Source organism: Geotrypetes seraphini, chromosome 2 (genome assembly GCF_902459505.1).
Source record: "Geotrypetes seraphini chromosome 2, aGeoSer1.1, whole genome shotgun sequence".
Taxonomy (NCBI): Eukaryota; Metazoa; Chordata; class Amphibia; order Gymnophiona; family Dermophiidae; genus Geotrypetes; species Geotrypetes seraphini.
In genome coordinates this window covers 433570394-433587217 of record NC_047085.1, presented here as the reverse complement: position 1 = coordinate 433587217, position 16824 = coordinate 433570394, and the positions used below count along the sequence as shown (strand labels likewise).

The 16824-nt window shown below is 41.1% G+C and overlaps 1 protein-coding gene across 1 annotated transcript in view; it reads right to left on the bottom strand.

Moving 5' to 3' along the window:
• The window catches only part of MALRD1 (MAM and LDL receptor class A domain containing 1), a gene marked incomplete at its 3' end in the record, with an annotated part of 701795 nt that overhangs the window by 169900 nt on the left and 515071 nt on the right, over positions 1-16824 (bottom strand). The window contains exon 36 of the mRNA XM_033932884.1: positions 13249-13450. Within this exon, the coding sequence (XP_033788775.1) occupies positions 13249-13450 (202 nt within the window). The remainder of the gene's footprint in view (positions 1-13248; positions 13451-16824) is intronic.

Sequence of the window (16824 nt, the reverse complement as noted above, 5' to 3'; positions counted from 1 at the left end):
ACATAGTAATTGACAGCAGATGACCTGAACGGTCCATCCAGTCTGCCCAATAGTCATACTCAGTATACAGTAAATTCAAAGCTAAATTGTCTTTACTTTAATATTTGTGGGCAATAGACCATATAAGTCCACCCGGTACTGTCTTTAGGTTCCCACTGCTGGATGTTTCATGTTTATTAAAATTTGATGCAAACGCTTATAATATTAATTTCAAAGAGAATTCCATAAATTAAAAATCAGGTGTAACAAAGAACACAGAAATATACGTACAAAGACAAATTCTGAGGACAGACATACAGAGACAGAAGGAAAAAGGGTAGAACTACAATATTTTAGAAAAGGCAACATTGAAGGGTAACATAGTAGGTCGGGGAAGAAAAAAAAGAGTAGAAGCCCACTCCAGCCTATCCGAACCATCCTGTCACTGGAGCTTCTATCAAAGCCCTCCCCAACTCAACCTAAACCAAACCACCATATATGGGACACAGACCATGCAGGATTGCTCAGGATTGCCTTAGTTTGTTTTATACCTTTCATTTTCTAATTAGAGATCCTCTGTGTCATCTTACGCTTTTTTGAATTCCGCCACCACCTCCCTTGGGAGGGCATTCCTGGCATCTTCTACCCTCTCCATGAAAAAAGATTTCCTAACATTACTCCTAAATCTGCTACTTCGTAACCTCAATTCATGCCCTATGCATATTAGCTGTTAACATTTTTGATTTATGTTCATTAAGTCAAATCTTAATTTCCCAACATATACCAAATTGCAGAAGCATATTATCATATACTAGTCTTTAAGCCCGTTACATTAACGGGTGCTAGAATATATGTTTGTCTGTCTTTCTTTATTTCTGTCTCTCTCTGCCGCTGTCTTTCTTTCTTTCTGTCTCTCTCTCTCTCTCCCTGCCCCTGTCTCTTTTTTCTTTCCTTTCTGTCTCCCTCCCTCCCTCCCACTATCTGTCTTTCTTTCTCTCCCCACTTCTTTCCAACGTCTGCTCCCCCTGTCCCTCAGACTTCCATTCAGCGGCTGTCCCTCCTCTCCCCCACACTTCCATTCAGTGTCTGTCTCCCTCTCTCACCCCTTTTATCTACTGTTCACCTTCTTGATTTTCCCCTTCCATTCACTGCCCTCTCTTCTCTTTCCATCCAGTGTCTGCCTTCTGTCTCTCTCTGTTCTATATGGCATCTCCTCCTTCCTTTCCCCCTTCCTTTTCACTTGGTGTGGCATACCTTCCTCCTTCCCTGCATGCCCTGCCATGTCTTCTTCCCTCTAAGCCATTCTCTCCCCCTCTGCTCCCTTTCCTCCTTGAACTTCATCGGGCAGCAGCAGCATTCATAATTCATTGCTGTTGCCAGGCTTCAGGTCTTCCTCTCTGGCCGATCCTGTCTTCATGAAAACAGGAAGTAGGCAGGAACCGCCAGAGACTAAGGCCTGAAGTCGGCAACAGCAGTGAATTTTAAATGCTGCTGCTTGCCGAAGAAGCCAGGCCTTAACAACAAAGCTCCCTCCAGTGTTGGCAGCCACGAGAGCGAGGTAGGGATACCGCTGGACTACCAGGTTTAAAAAAATTTAAAAAAACTTAACAACGATGGCGGTGTTGCTGGGGGGGGGGGAGGCGGTTTGAAAAGCCATCGGCCGTGAAGTATGCCACCTGCATACTTCACGGCCGACGGCTTTTCAGGACTTTAAAAACTTAGCAACGATGGCGGCAGTGCTGGGGAGGGTTTGAAAAGGTGCCGCGGTTCCTCTGTCGATCCCCGCCTGACATTCACAACAGCAGTTTAAGTCCGAGGTAGGGTGAGAGGAGCCGACATGGAGAGCAGGAAGTCCAGCGCTAGCGGCGAGTGGTAGGTGCTGGAAACTTAAGTAAGGCTGGGGACTCGCGCATGCGCACTCCTGCAAAGCCACGGACCTACATCTCACAGAACAGGGATTACAGAAGCACGCAGTTGAGTGCGCATGCGCGGCTAGCGTTTTATTATTTTAGATACTGTATTACAAAAGTTGAAGAACATGATGTAGATTCATAAGAATGAATCTGATGCTTAGTCCATGGATCCGTCCAATTAGGTCCTCTGAGACTGGTATTGCCACAGGTTCAATACTCAGCTGTATCTCCATAGATCTCCCAATCCAATCTTTTATATGGAAACACTTTTCCTAAAGTCTTTTCCCACTTAAATGCAAAAACTGGGTAGTTGCTAAAAATTTCATGAAGTTGTAAAATATTCCAATGCTTCTGAATTAGAGAAATTACATATTATATGGTAAGATGTACTTCTGGCACTCTTTATATGAAGTTTATAACAGTGCCCTCTAATGTTTACATGGCCAGTCCATCACAATGATGTCATAGCATGTGATGTCATTTGGATCTACCATTGACAGGCCAGCATAAAGGAGTGCTGCAGCTGTGGTTCTCAACTACAAGTCCATGGCTGCAAGTTCATGCCTAAAGCAGTATGCAAGACTCCTTTGGAGCAATGGAGGAGAGAGAAATACTGAACTTTATGAATCACTTTGATATAACGTTTATTTCTCGTATACTACATTATGGGTAAACACATAGAGTGATCTAAGCCATCTGCTCTCAGTACTCGTCGAAGTGAAGGCTCTTTGGATAGATTTGTGGTTTTTGATTCAGCAGTAGTAGGTGGATCATAGGATTCTGGAACGTCTCTCAGTTCAGGTGTTCAAGCCACCCCACACCACTATTGTTTACCCATATGTCTTTAGGCAGAGTTTCTCCTCAAGGTTATTGTCTCCTGGAGTAGTATCTCCACATGATCAGGCAAAAACATCCTCTCGTTTGGAAGGACTGTCCTAATAACTACTATAGTAACTCCACGGTCCTGCGGTATATAAACTGTTATTATTATTATTATAGTAGCTTGCCTCGCCTTCTTTGGTCTATTTAAGGAACCTATTCAGCAGATTTCTCCTTTGGATGGGTGGAAGGTTATGTCTCAACGAGAAGGGTGGCTAAGGCTCAAACTTCCTCAGTTGTGTGAGTTCCCTAAACAGACTGTTGAGAAGCTTGTAGAAGTGATAAAGGATTATCGTCTTTGGTTTCTCAAATTTCTTGTTGGGAATCACAAATCGATACATTACAAGATATTAGTATGCCAGCAATTAAGGGCAGCCTGTTGATTCATAGACAATTTGAATCTTTTAAAAATATGCTAAGTCATTGTGTTTATTGAATTTTCCCATAGATACTGTTTTGTAGATATCTTATAGAATATTTTAGTTATGTGGTATCTGCAGCATTTAGGCACTAGCAGTTAACACCAGCTCTATGCCTGGCATAAATATTAAGCGCATATTTCCCTAGTTATACTCCTATTCTATAAAGGAAAGTAGGTGCCTATCTTCCTTTAAAGACTAGTCTCTACTGAGTGTTCTCTGGGTAAGTAATTTTAAGCACCCTCTTACTGAATTGTTCACATAGTGCTGCTGAATATAGAAATAATTTGAAATGCCTAGATTAGACATCAGTTATTCTAAAGATATTATACTGAAAATTTACCTGTAAATAGATTCTTAGAACAAAAACAATAACAACAAAAAAGCCTGACTTAGTTATATGGGCACAGTTTGGCAAACCCATAAAAGCCTCAGTTGAATTAAGACTGCTGCCAAAGTTTTGCTGCTTAGAGCTTTCAACCAACTAAACTGTGATTGCTTCCTTTGAGAACATGTTGCCTGGGGAAAGCTAAGGCAATTAAAAAAAGACTATGGAAGTAATAACGCACAGAGAACATCATTAGAAGTGAGGCAGTCTTTTAAAAAGCAAGAACAATAATAGAAAAATGTTCTCCTCCAACAATATTTTATCTAAACAGCCTTTACATGAAGAAATGTGTGAGCAAAAATTATTTTAAGGGGAAGAAAACAAAATGTAGTAAAGCATTCATAAACATATTAATATGCTATGATGGATCTTGCCACAGGTAGATCAAAAATGGCAATTTATTTTTTAATCACATTTTCAGCAATGTTTTAATAAAAGCTTAGTCTATTCTCTCCTTCCAGGGTCTGTAAATAGCAAATTGATTTCCATTTTGAAAGGTACTCTTTCAGCCTCTTTTTACACACATCAGAGAATGGATTTTTGCAAGAACAGATAATTATAAGTTCAATTTAAAAACAAAGTACATATTCCTGGTATATTATAAAAACTCATATATGCGTAAAGTACCTGGGCGAGCTTATGAGGGGATGCTGAAAAATTCTCAGCCCAACCAAGAAAAGAATGACGTGGATATGGTTCAATCAATGATCAGAAACAATGTCAAAACACAGAATTTTGTTTCTGCAATTTGGCACTTAAAATAAGATAACACTCCTTTCCAGTTACAGTGGCAAAATAACGCTCAGAATTTAGGAAGTTGGTTGGTTGGACTGAGATCTTTTCAGCACCCCCATTTGTACACTACTAATTTCCAAGATGACAATGCATGCCTTTTTACTTTGACATCTACCTTTTATAATGTGCACATAGTTGCCCTAGGAAAGTTTACTTGCATACTTTGAAAATGTTATATGTGCAAAAGTTTATATTCGTCTAAAATAAACGTGCACATAAAGAAGATAAATAAAGTTGGGCACCTTTTACGAAGGCGCGTTAGGGGCTTAGAGCGCGTAATAGTGTGCGCTAAACCGCCGGCCGTGCTAGCCGCTACCGCCTCCTCTTGAGCAGGCGGTAGTTTTCCGGCTAGTGCGGGGGGTTAGCGCTTGATGAAAAGTCACGCACGTTAAACCCGCTAACGCGCCTTCGTAAAAGGAGCCCTAAGATGTAGGAGATCCAATGTGGTGCAGGGAGTTCCTATTCTATCACAGGATCTAGGCACCCAGGTTCCATTGTAGAATAGCGTAAACCTACATTAGTGTGTCTAAATGTAGGCATATCCATTTATGTCACCAATAGAAAGTGGAACAAGGAAAACAGACCCAATATGGACCGTGTTTTGGCTTCATAGCCTCTATCAGACGTCTTCAGGTTGTCCATTCAACAATTAGATAATAAAAATAAGCTAATGTAGAAATCTAATTTAACGAAAGCTCAGATCCCAAAACATCAGACATGAGCATTCGTTAAATTAGATTTCTACATTAGCTTATTTTTATTGTCTTAATCGTTGCGTGGACAATCTGATGACTCCTGATGTAGGCTTTGTAGCCGAAACACGGTCCGTGTCGGGTCCATTTTTCTTGTTCCACTTCCTATTGGTGGCATTAAAGCTTCAGTTTGAAGGTCTGGCCTTCTCTTCTCCTTTGTTTAGCCATCTACCCTCCCCCACACATCAATTGTAGCACGGTTTTTAACACCAGCCGCAGCAGTAACAGCTCCGATGATCATAGAAGTCCTATGAGTGTGGAGCTATTACCGCCACAGCTGGCACTAAAAACTGCACTATGGTTTTGTAAAAGGGGGGGGGGGGTTAGTTTTGCCATCTTCTTTTTGCTTTTTTTGGCATATCCATTTATGCCAGTCCTATGGCAGGTGTATATGGGCTCATGGCCATAAACAAAAATTAGCATGTGAATACCTACCTTTAACTGTTTTGTAGAAGGCAAGGGCTCATGCGCTACTCTTGCACTAATCAGTTAGCGCACAATAATACAGATGTGCTGATTAACAGAGAGACACCAACCCTATGGCCGACATACCCCTCCACAGAAAAAATATAAACATTTTCAGCAGGCAGATTAGAATCTTAAAACAGGTCTCCTGAGCACATCCCATTGTAAACCCTTTAAAGCTGAGGTAAGCGTGCACTAGCGCTTACTGCTGCTTGGTAAAAAGACCTCATAATTCTCAAACCCTTTCAAAATGTCATGTAGTTACTTGATAAAACTAACAAGATTTTTGTTAGTTGGGTTATGTTATTTCTTTTTTCTGTTTTTGATGATATGTCATGACCGTTGGTATATACAATCTGATGAGACTTATTATGTATATATTGTCATTATTTGATATATTATATGACAAAATTTTAATAAAAATGATTGAACTTAAAAAAAAAAAAAAAGATTTTTCCACATACAACTTTAAAATAATCATTTCAGGGCTTCCAGTGGACGCTCATACAGGACGGACGTGCATGATGAAGCTCTGCAATTCCCACTGCCTACCTTGCCTGATTAAGCCTCTCTTCAGGCTGACAATCGGCATCTGGGCCTGGACTGAGTGGCTGATGCTGTCCTTGTATACTTCCACATGCAGAAGCAGTTGAAAGTGAAGTCAGCTGCTACCATTAAAGATATATATGCCGCAAAAATGTTGAAGGCCCACAAAACCATTGTGCCAGCAGCAGGAAATTCATCTGAAAACCCAACAGGGTCTTCATCTGGCAAGGCCTTTCAGTGTCCTCGCTATAGCCCTCGGAGGACGGCTGTCAAGTAATTGTCCAGGAAATATGGAACTTTAAGACAGAGATTGCTGAGCTGGTAGTAATTAAGCTGGAAGAGCATTTTGATAGATGGAGAGGATAAGGAAGGGGGAGTCTGATGTCCGGAGTCAGTACTTAATACTCATGTTTTGCTAGGGGTGCTTCACAATCAATGGGAAAAGCAAATGGGAATTGCAAGTTTGCTGCACCCATATAGTTTATTATACAATTACTCTCCTTTCTCCTCAGCTTATTTTGGTCTCCTGTAGAGAATTCTAGAACAACTGGGGCTCCAATATTGCAAAGAATTGTGTCACAGGACCTACTATTGTCCCATTAACATGCAGGAACTTACAGAATAGAAAGTTCCCTTTTACCAGTACTTTCAAATTCAAGATATACTGCGGAGAATGAATGTCTAGAGGGATTTTTCTCAAACACTGTCAATAGAGAACATTCTGTTTAAGTCACCTGTATATACAAAATTATTATCCAGGCTGTATAATGTTCTTATGGAATTGGTGCCTCATCAGGAAAAACCCCATAGGGCAGCATGGCAGTGATGGTTGAGAGTCACTTTTGAGCCCAGTGACTGGGCTGCTGCAACCAATTACCAACAAGTATAATATTAGTGCTGAGACTATATTGGCACCTGGCTAGAATCTGTAGATCGTTGGCTCACCCTGACGGGACATATATTTTTTGGCTTAAATGCAAGAACCTGGGGAGTTTTGAACATCTGTGGTGGAAATGTCCTTTCAGCAAAGTTTTGGGGACTGAAGTCTGGAAGCAGACTAAGAGGTGGAGTGGAATCAGTTGGGAGTTCATACCAGAAGTGTGCTTGTTGAGCCTTCTACCTGTTTCTCCTCCATATCAGCTTCAAGACCAATTGGCTCTGTCATTGCTGATGGCTGCTAAGGTGACCTTTGTAGGTCATGGAATGATCCTATGTGCCCAGCTTTTCCACTGGCATCGGATTTGTACAGAAAAAAATTAAAGCACTGCTAAATGGCTGGAAGTCCCAGTTTGAGGCAAAGTGGGATGGTATGCCTTACTGAGTCTCTGGCCATTAGTGAGGCATTTTTATTGTTGTCAAGTTGGTGGCTTGGGGTTGGGGTAATAGCATAGATGCATATTGAGGGCAATGTGTAGTTATGTGACAATCTTTTTCATTTAGCCGTATTTGTTCTATAGGTACATACCGTGTATACTTTTTCTATTAAAGTTTTTGGTTCAAATCCTTTCATGACAGGTAACTTTTTTAATTTTTTTACTTTTCTATCTATATGTCTCTAAATAGGTTTGATGGCATTTTTTTTGGGGGGGAGGCAGGGAGGCAAGGGGATGTTTGTGGGGAGTAAGAAAAAAATACTGGGTAACAGATAGATTGTTATTATCATTTTTGCTCCTTGTATCAATCTGTTTCCTTTTTGCTACAATAAAAAATAATAATTAAAAAATAATAATTTCAGAACCTTCATTGGGGTTAAAATATGGACCAGGCGATTAAACGGATCCAAGATGGACGCCACTACCTGCTAGCTGGGAGGACGCCTCCGATTGTGGCTCTATTTTCTTGCAAGCAGTGAGAAGTACTTCCCACCTATTCCGAAGAGAAGGGGGAAGAGTGTTGGCGGAGCCTCCTGACGCTCAGAACCGCCATCGATTACAATAGATGACTTTCTCAGATGCCTCCAACAAGGGCAATTATCGCCAGGGAATCGCCTGTTGGAGCCCGTCGATAGAGAGTAATGCCGCCGCCGCGGCTATCCCAGGGCTCGATGTTACTCTGAGCCCCGACATCAGGACTCCGCCTCTGCAGCCGACTCCACAAAGAGCAAGCTCCTCGAGAGATGAGATTACCCCGGAAGAGGAAGTTTTCTTATTCTCGGAGGCCAGTACTTCAGAGGGCTTGCCAGTAGGAACAACTCGGAGAGGTTTTTTCCCTCTAGATGGAATTGCGGCTGGAACACCTCAGACTAAAGAGGCACAAGCACCTCAGGAGGTAAAACAACTTCAAGAACAATATCTTTCTACACCTGCAACAGTGTTTTCTGTACTTAAACCCCCAGAGGTTACCCTAGATGCTCTCTGGGACTTGGTGGTGAATTTAGATAACTCTCTTAGTCCACATATAGAGCATTTGGACAAAGAATTAAAAACTCATAAAAAGGAACTTAATCTTTTAAAACAAGGCTTATCTTTGGTGACATTAGATGGTCAAAAAAGGGAAAAAGAGATAATAACAATAATAACAATTAAACAAAATCAAGACTTAACGGTGAAAGATAATATTATCCTGAGGAGGAAGCTCGAGACACTTGAGAACAGTAATCGCGTAAATAATTTGCAACTGATAAATTTTCCTTAGGTCCCCTCGATTACTCCTCGTGATATGATCAGACGTTACTTTATCGAGGTATTGGGAATCCAGAAAATTAATTACCTCCCCTAACAAGGGCTTATTATTTATCTTTAAAGTCTCAAGAAACTCAAAATCAGCATCATGACCATCAGGAAGGTCCCTTGGAGGATCTTGGAGGAATCCGTCACTGAAACAGCTGTCTCAGCTACTTTATTGATGACTGTTGCATTATTCCTAGACAAAGATTGGATCCTTAAATTGTTCTTCAAAAATAGATCAAAGGACTTCCTGGGGTTCAAAATACAGATTTTTCCTGACGTTTTGAGAGAAACGCAGAAGAGAAGATGAGAGTTTCTAGTTTTGAAACCAGGGGTAACCCAATTAGGGGGTGTTTTCTTTTTATGTTATCCCTGCAAGTGTATTATTAGATACCGCTCTTTAAAATATGTTTTTGTAGACCCTTCCCATTTAGTTAGTTTTCTCTCTCTAAAACGCTTGGAGAATAAAGGTGTAACAGCTCCTGTATAATTAAATATGCCTTTTGTTTCAGCAGCAGATATGCATATCTTTATTATATTATTATGACTTAGTAATTACTCTTTTCTTACTTCTTGGATCACTTATGAGGACTTGAGTGTATTAAGAAATGTTTTTCTTATTTTGATGATTTTTGTTTAAAATCTTATGTCTTAGATTACACTTTCTGTACAAGATATTTAAGCTTGGAAAATTTTTGAAAATCTAATAAAGAAATAATAAATAAAATATGGACCAGGCATATAAGATACTTTTTCTTTGAATTAAAGGCTCCTTTTACAAAGGCGCGCTAGTGGTTTAACGCACGTAATAGTGCGCGCTAAACCACTGGACGCGCTAACCGCTACTGCCTCCTCTTGAGCAGGCGGTAGTTTTTGGCCAGCGCAAGAGTTAGCGTGTGATGAAAAGTCACTCGCGTTAACCCTGCTAGCGAGGCTTTGTAAAAAGAGCCCTAAGTGACAATAATGCCTAATTTAACAATGTATAAAGCATGATTTAACTAATTTAATATCTGTGTTCAGTTATAGAAGAAAGAGGTAGATAGAGGGTGATTAAAAATACAAAGAGGATTATCAATATGTGATAATGTTCTAATTTGTATTAATACTTGCTATTGTACACTGTCATTAACTAGACTCCATGGAGATTAATGCATTAGCTCAATTTGATAAATAGTTCCCATAGTGCAGATGGCCAAAAAAAAGGGATGAAAAACTCATGGACCTTCAAGACTACAAACTTTTTAACTTTTTAAGATAATCCTAATGAATATGGATGAGATACATTTGTATACTGCCTTGGGTGAATTTCTAAACAAGCAGAAAACAAATCCTAATCCTAATACATAAATACAAACATGTTTGAAAATCTATTTATGCATATTCATTAAAGATATATTGAAAACATGACCAATTAGCAGCTGTTAGACACTGAAGGTTTCCATTCCCTGTCTTATAGGTAATCTGTAAGTTTTTATAGGACAGAGCCCAAAGTCCTTGAGCAACTATGGAGTACATTCTACAAGAGGTCCTGTGTTAAATATCATTAATATTGGGGTCGTAGATTTATTATACTTTCTATGATACAACCAAAGAGGGGCATATTCAAAAAATATGTCTAAGTCCACTTTGGGCCTAAGTCACTAGTCACCCAAAGTTGGGCATGTCCAAAGTCCATTCTCGAAAAATACATCCACAATATTTTTTTTTTTTCAATAATCATCTACTTGTACATCCAGCCATTTGATTGTCCAGATCGCTAAGTCCTATCTGTATACCCCATTCTTGTCCAAAAATTTGTCCAAGTCAAAAACACCTAGAACAAGACCTTTGGAGCATGGGAGGGGCCAGCAAAGTGATGGATTGGCCATCCAGACATTGCAACAGAGCAGTGGGGCACCTGCCCTGGCACTGCTGTGAACTTCACAAAAAGGGTGCCCCATAAACATCTCACCACAACTCCCTTGCAGGTCATGGTGAGCCCCCCCCCCAAATACCCCCTAAAATCTACTATACCCACCTGTCTACAACACCAATAGCCCTTATGGCTGCAGGTGCCACCTATATGGCCGTACAATAGGGTTTGGGGGAGTTGGTTGGTGAACTCACATTTTCCATCATGAATGCAGTGGTTAGAGTGGCTTATGGGCCTGGGTCCTCCTCTCAATGGTTCACTAGCCCACCACCCCAGACTACTTAAGCCAACTATGTGCAGTTCTACTAGGCTTTCCTATGCTAGGTGCTGATGTTCTGGAGGCAGGTATGTACGTTTTTATTCCAATTTTTATGGTGGTTGGGGGGGTGGACAGTGATCACTGGGGAAGTGTGTAGGGGTCTGTATTTTGTGTCTACAGTGATTATCTGATCACTTTGGATATCTTCTGGCCACTTAGACCTGTTTTTAGATCACCTAAGTTACTACTATAAGTTCCACCTAGGCAGTCACCTTAAACTTTTGATTATACTTGCAGTATGACTAAGTCTAGGTCAGACAAAAAGCAAACACTGCATAAACACACACAGTATATATACTATCATATTTTCCCTCTTTTTTTTTAAGGTATTTGACCCATCTATAATATATTTGGGCCCGATATTCAAAAAAAGTTGACCTCCTAAATTTATGTTTCTATGTTAGCCTTCTAAATTAGTCATATTTTCAGCCAAACTTCTGAACTTAAGGTCCATATTCTCTAAACCAGTGGTTCCCAAACCTGTCCTGGAGGACCACCAGGCCATTTGGGTTTTCAGGCTAGCCCTAATGAATATGCATGAGAGAGATTTGCATATAATGGAAGTGACAGCCATGCAAATTTCCTCCATGCATATTCATTAGAGCTAGCCTGAAAACCCGAATGGCCTGGTGGTCCTCCACTGCTCTAAACGACACCGTTGTCAATCACACGATGGTGCCATTTAGAGAATGGCGCCTCTGGCAAAGGTAAGTGAGAAAATGTAGGCCAGGGTTTACAAGGCCTACATTTCCGGTGTCTATCTTTGACATGAATCATGCTAATGTAGTTACTTTATGGTGCATAATGCCACTTCTGGTGTTATGCAACATAAAGCACTTTTGGAGGTGTGTCTCTGGCACTGTGATTTTAGGCACCGGTAGGCACCTTGAATTTTCTTTTAAGTCTGGTTTTAAATAGCATTTTGGACAAAGGCATCGGTAGGTCATCTATTGGTACCTAAATTAAGGTGCCTTTTATAGAATATAGGCCTACAAAAAGGCCGCCTGTCATGTGTCAATTATGGACAGACGCTGCTTCTAGAATCATGGTGAGCAGGGACCTTAGACATTGGAAATGTAGGCCAGAGTTGAACAGGCCTACATTTCCGATGCCTGGGGTCTTGTCAGAATCGCAGACACCCCTAAGCACGCCCACTTCCATGCTTTGGCGTCACTATTTAATTTAATTAATTTATTTAAAAAAATATATTTATTATACACCTAAAACCTAAGCGGCTTGCAATAAAACATTCATAATCAGTTGAACAAATGCCAGGAACCTAGGCGCAGGTTCCGGAGATTGTGTAGCGGCGGCTATTTATTTCTTTAACAAGGGTTTAATTGGGTTTTAATGGCGCAACTAATGATTGTAGCACTTAAGATTCAATTAAACCACTTATGTTAGGTGCCAGTGGGTGCAATCTAGGCACCTGCTGGTGCCGAACTTAAGGCGATTTGTTTGTGCTTCAGCACCTAAGTGAAAAATGGCTATTTGGGGGGCATTCTGGGGGCAGAATTATTATTTGGCAAGTGCTAATATTCAGCATTTAACTAACAAAGTTAACCACATAAATAAGCCCGCATAAAAGTCAGCCCTATCTTTATGCAGTAACTCATAGCTGCTTAAGTGCTGAATATCAGCTTAACATGCTATATGTTAGTTGGCTTTGCAAAAAGCAGATATTCAGTACCATAGCCCAGACATGGTCTATCTTTCAATATCCGGGAATAATGCCAGCGGCGGTCAGCAAAACACTCACTGCCATTGGCAGAGTAAATATTATGCACTCAGCCCTAGTAAATTTTCAAAGAGGTCAGTTTATGTCATAACTCTAGAACAGTGGTTCCCAAACCTGTCCTGGGGTACCCTAGCCAGTCAGGTTTTCAAGATATCCCTAATGCATGAGAGAGACTTGCATACCTGTCACTTCCATTATATGCAAATCTCTCTCATGCATATTCATTAGGGATATCTTGAAAACCTGACAGGCTGGGGGTCCCCCAGGACAGATTTGGGAACCACTACTCTAGAAGTTAAAAGCATACAGTAAATGCTTTGAGTAACGGGCCCTATATCTTTACGAATTACAAAATAATAGGTGTAAACTCTTAAAAGAGTTTTAAAGATTGAGCCATTCTCCTTCCTACCAACTTCCATACTGATATAAAAAATGTTAGGTCTTTCTCCATTATATGGTATTTGAAGAATCACCTACCTCCGGCCGCACATTCTGGGATAAAAGAGATGTCATCCAATGCAATGCCCAAGAGGCCTTTACTACCCACTTCTGCTTCGAATGCCACTCTGAAAAGACCATTGCTGGAAAGGACCACATTTGCATATGTCCAATTCTTTTCTTTGTGTCCAGTTGAGGACCACATTAGAATGCTGAATCCATGTTCTTCCACAGTATACAGCTATTGACAGGAAGAGAAAAGCATTTCTACTAGTTTCTAGATTAAAAAACGGACTTCTGAGGAAGGTATTGTATTCAAAAGCTAATCATAGTAACATAGTAAATGACAGAAGATAAAGACCTGAACGGTCCATTCTGTCTGCCCACAAGCTATACCCATTAAAAAATACATGATTAGATTAACTTGTCTTTTCTTTGATATTTCTGGACAGTAGACTGTAAAGTCTGGTATTGTCCTAGGTTCCAAATGCTGAAGTTGCCGTCCAAGCTCACTCCAGCCTATAGGCAGCGGAACACTTTTTTATTTGGGGGGGGCCTGCAAGCTCCGCCCCAGACCCCGCCTAATGTCCACCACAGACCCTGCCCCCATAATACTAATTATAATACCATTTTTTTACATTAATTAATCATACATACGCAAAATATAATTTTATTAACAATATGTAATGGTTAACTACAAAATTAAACTACGCAAAGCACACTGTATGTTTCTCAACATTCATTCCTACCAGAACACCTGGCCCTGGTCATACATGAAGAACACAGATAACCCCTATACAAATACAGGACCACAAACTAAAAGTATTAATATATATATAAATAAAACTATATAAATAAAAGTACTAATATATATATACAAAATAAAATATATACAAAATAAAAGTACTAATATATATATATATATAATAAAACACACTTGATGTTGAAAAAAGGCGTCTTTTTTCAACAAAGTGTGTAGACCAAAGGACTCAGGCACTGAACACTGTAAATAAAATCAATATAAAAAGCTCATCCTTCTGGCTTCCTGATGTAGCGTAGCGAAACACAGACTATGTTGGAGCTGTGAACTGACCTTTTCAGATAAGTGGTCTACTGTTAAACAACTTTTGTAGAGCCATAACATTTGCCACTCCAGTAGAAGCAAGTATTCTTGCTCCATGCAATGTGTTATGATTAAAATTCAAGCAGCTTTCCAGCGACATTGTACCGCTGCTGTGGCGCCTTGCTGAATAGCTTATGAGCACATATAAATATTTAAAAGCCTTTAAATGTTATATGAAGATACTATTTGAGAAACTTGCCCAGCATCGATAAGAGGGTTTTTTTGTGTTTTGTTCTATACATCCATCTTTAGCATTAACTTTTAACATTCAACTTTCTTCCATTTTTCTGCTTTCTTCTCAAAATCTATTTTTCCATGCCTTTCCTTCCCATCTATCCATGTGTATCATCTCCTCCCCTCCTCCCATCTATCCATAAGAAGCATTTCTTCTCCTCTTCCGTGCTGCACTCATTGCTGTGCACCATCTCCTCCCTCTGTCCTTCCTTCCCCTCCATTCCTATGCACCATCTCATCCCTCTCCCATGGTCAGACATCTTTGTCTTCCCCCTTCCATCCTCATATGGTCTGATATCTCTCTCTCATTCCCTCCCTCTTCCCGAGGTCTAACATTTCTCTCCTCTCCTTTTTGCGATCTGGCATCTCTCTCCCTTCCTTCCCATTCCAGTGGTCTGACACCTCTCCCATCTTTTGGTCATCTCTCCTCCTTTCCAGTGTAACATTTTTCCCTCCCTCCTCTCCACCACTATCACGTCCAATAATTCTCCCTCTTTCTTCCTTTCCCCATATGCATTATCTGTTTCCCTCTTACGCCACACACCTATGTCCAACAATTCTCCGTTCCTTTTCCCTCCTCCACTGGCAACATTTCTTTCTCTCCCTTCCCACTACTCCACCTGTGCAGTATCTCTCTTTTCCTCCTTTCCTACCCCCAGCCCCTGCATTTGTCCTTCCCAACCCTCTCCAAGTATGTGCAGTATCTGTCTTCCCAACCCCCAACCCCCTGAGCATCTGTCCTCCCTGCCTTCCCAACTCCCTACCCCCTGCCCCCTGCACTCAGTCTCTCCCTGTCAGGTTCTGCACCCAGCCCCCTTCCCTCCCCCCCCCCCACTGTCAGTCTCTGCACCCTTCCCTTCCCTACCCCCCACTTTCAGACTCTGCACTCAGCCCCCTTCCCTCCCCCCTGTCAGGCTTTGCACCCAGCCCCCTTCAGGCTCTGCACCCAGCTCCCTTCCCTTCCCCCTTGTCAGCCTCCAGCCCCCTTCCCTCACCTCCCCCCTGTCAGGCACTGCAGCCAGCCCCCTTACTTCCTCCCCCCCACTCTCAGTCTCTGCACTCATCCCTCTTCCCTTCCCTCCCCCCCTGTCAGATTGCACCCAACCCCCTTCCCTCCCCTCCCCCTTTCAGGCTCTGCATCCAGCCCCCTTCCCTTCCCCCCTGTCAGACTCAAGCTCCCTTCCCTCTTCCCCCACCTCTGTCAGACACTGCACTCAGTGGGCTGGGGTAGTGCCAATTTTGTGGGAGGCCATGGCCCCTGTGGCCTCCCCATTCCGACACCTATGCTCCAGCCTATCCAACCATCCCGTTGTTTGCAGGATATCTACCATAAAGTCTGGCCAGTAACATCCTCTTGTTCCATATTAGTGGAGTTCCCATTGATGCCCACCCCAGCCCATCCTACACTGAATCACCATACTGTATATGGAACACAGACCGTGCAGGTCTGTCCAATACTGGCCTTAGTTCTTTAATTTACAATCTTTGTTTTCTAATTAGAGATCCTCTATTTTTATCCCACACTTTTTTGAACTCCATCACCGTTTACCTCTCCACCACTTCCCTCGGGAGGGCATTCCAGGCATCTACCACCCTCTTTGTGAAGAAGAATTTCCTAACATTGCTCCTAAGCCTTCCTCCTGGTAACCTCAAAAATGCATTGTTACCCAATAAAAAGGGTATCATCTTTTCTTTTCTTTTTTTGTATGTTTGTTTGTTTGTTTTATTTCTATTTCTCTGCTAAAACTTCGCAAAGAATCTCGTGTATAATGAAATGCGTTAGTGAAATGGAAAAATTTTGCATGTGAAAAGTGACTCCTAGTGCACTTTCACAGACTCATAACAGTGCAAAGAATGACACACATGAGTTATAAAGTATTAATCATTACTAAGAAATGATCAGCACTAAAAGACATACAACGAATTTGCAAGTGAAAATATTAGGCCTGCCATGAACCCAGAAAATGAATCATTGAAAATCAGCACATCATTGAGATATTGCTGAAGTTATCCAATTTCATTTTTCAACCTCTATTGTTTTTAATACTGAAGGTACAAACCAATTTTACCCGACTGCATTAGTTTCTGTTTTCGGTTCCAAAAAGATCATTTTAAGTAATAAATAATATTTTAGCTAGCTCTTTAACTTGCACAGCGTTTCACATCTTGACAAATTTCATGTACCAATGCACCACCAGAAAGCCTACGATAAAACAACTGAATAGCCAAGGAGGTTTGATCAAACACCTGCTGGCAGG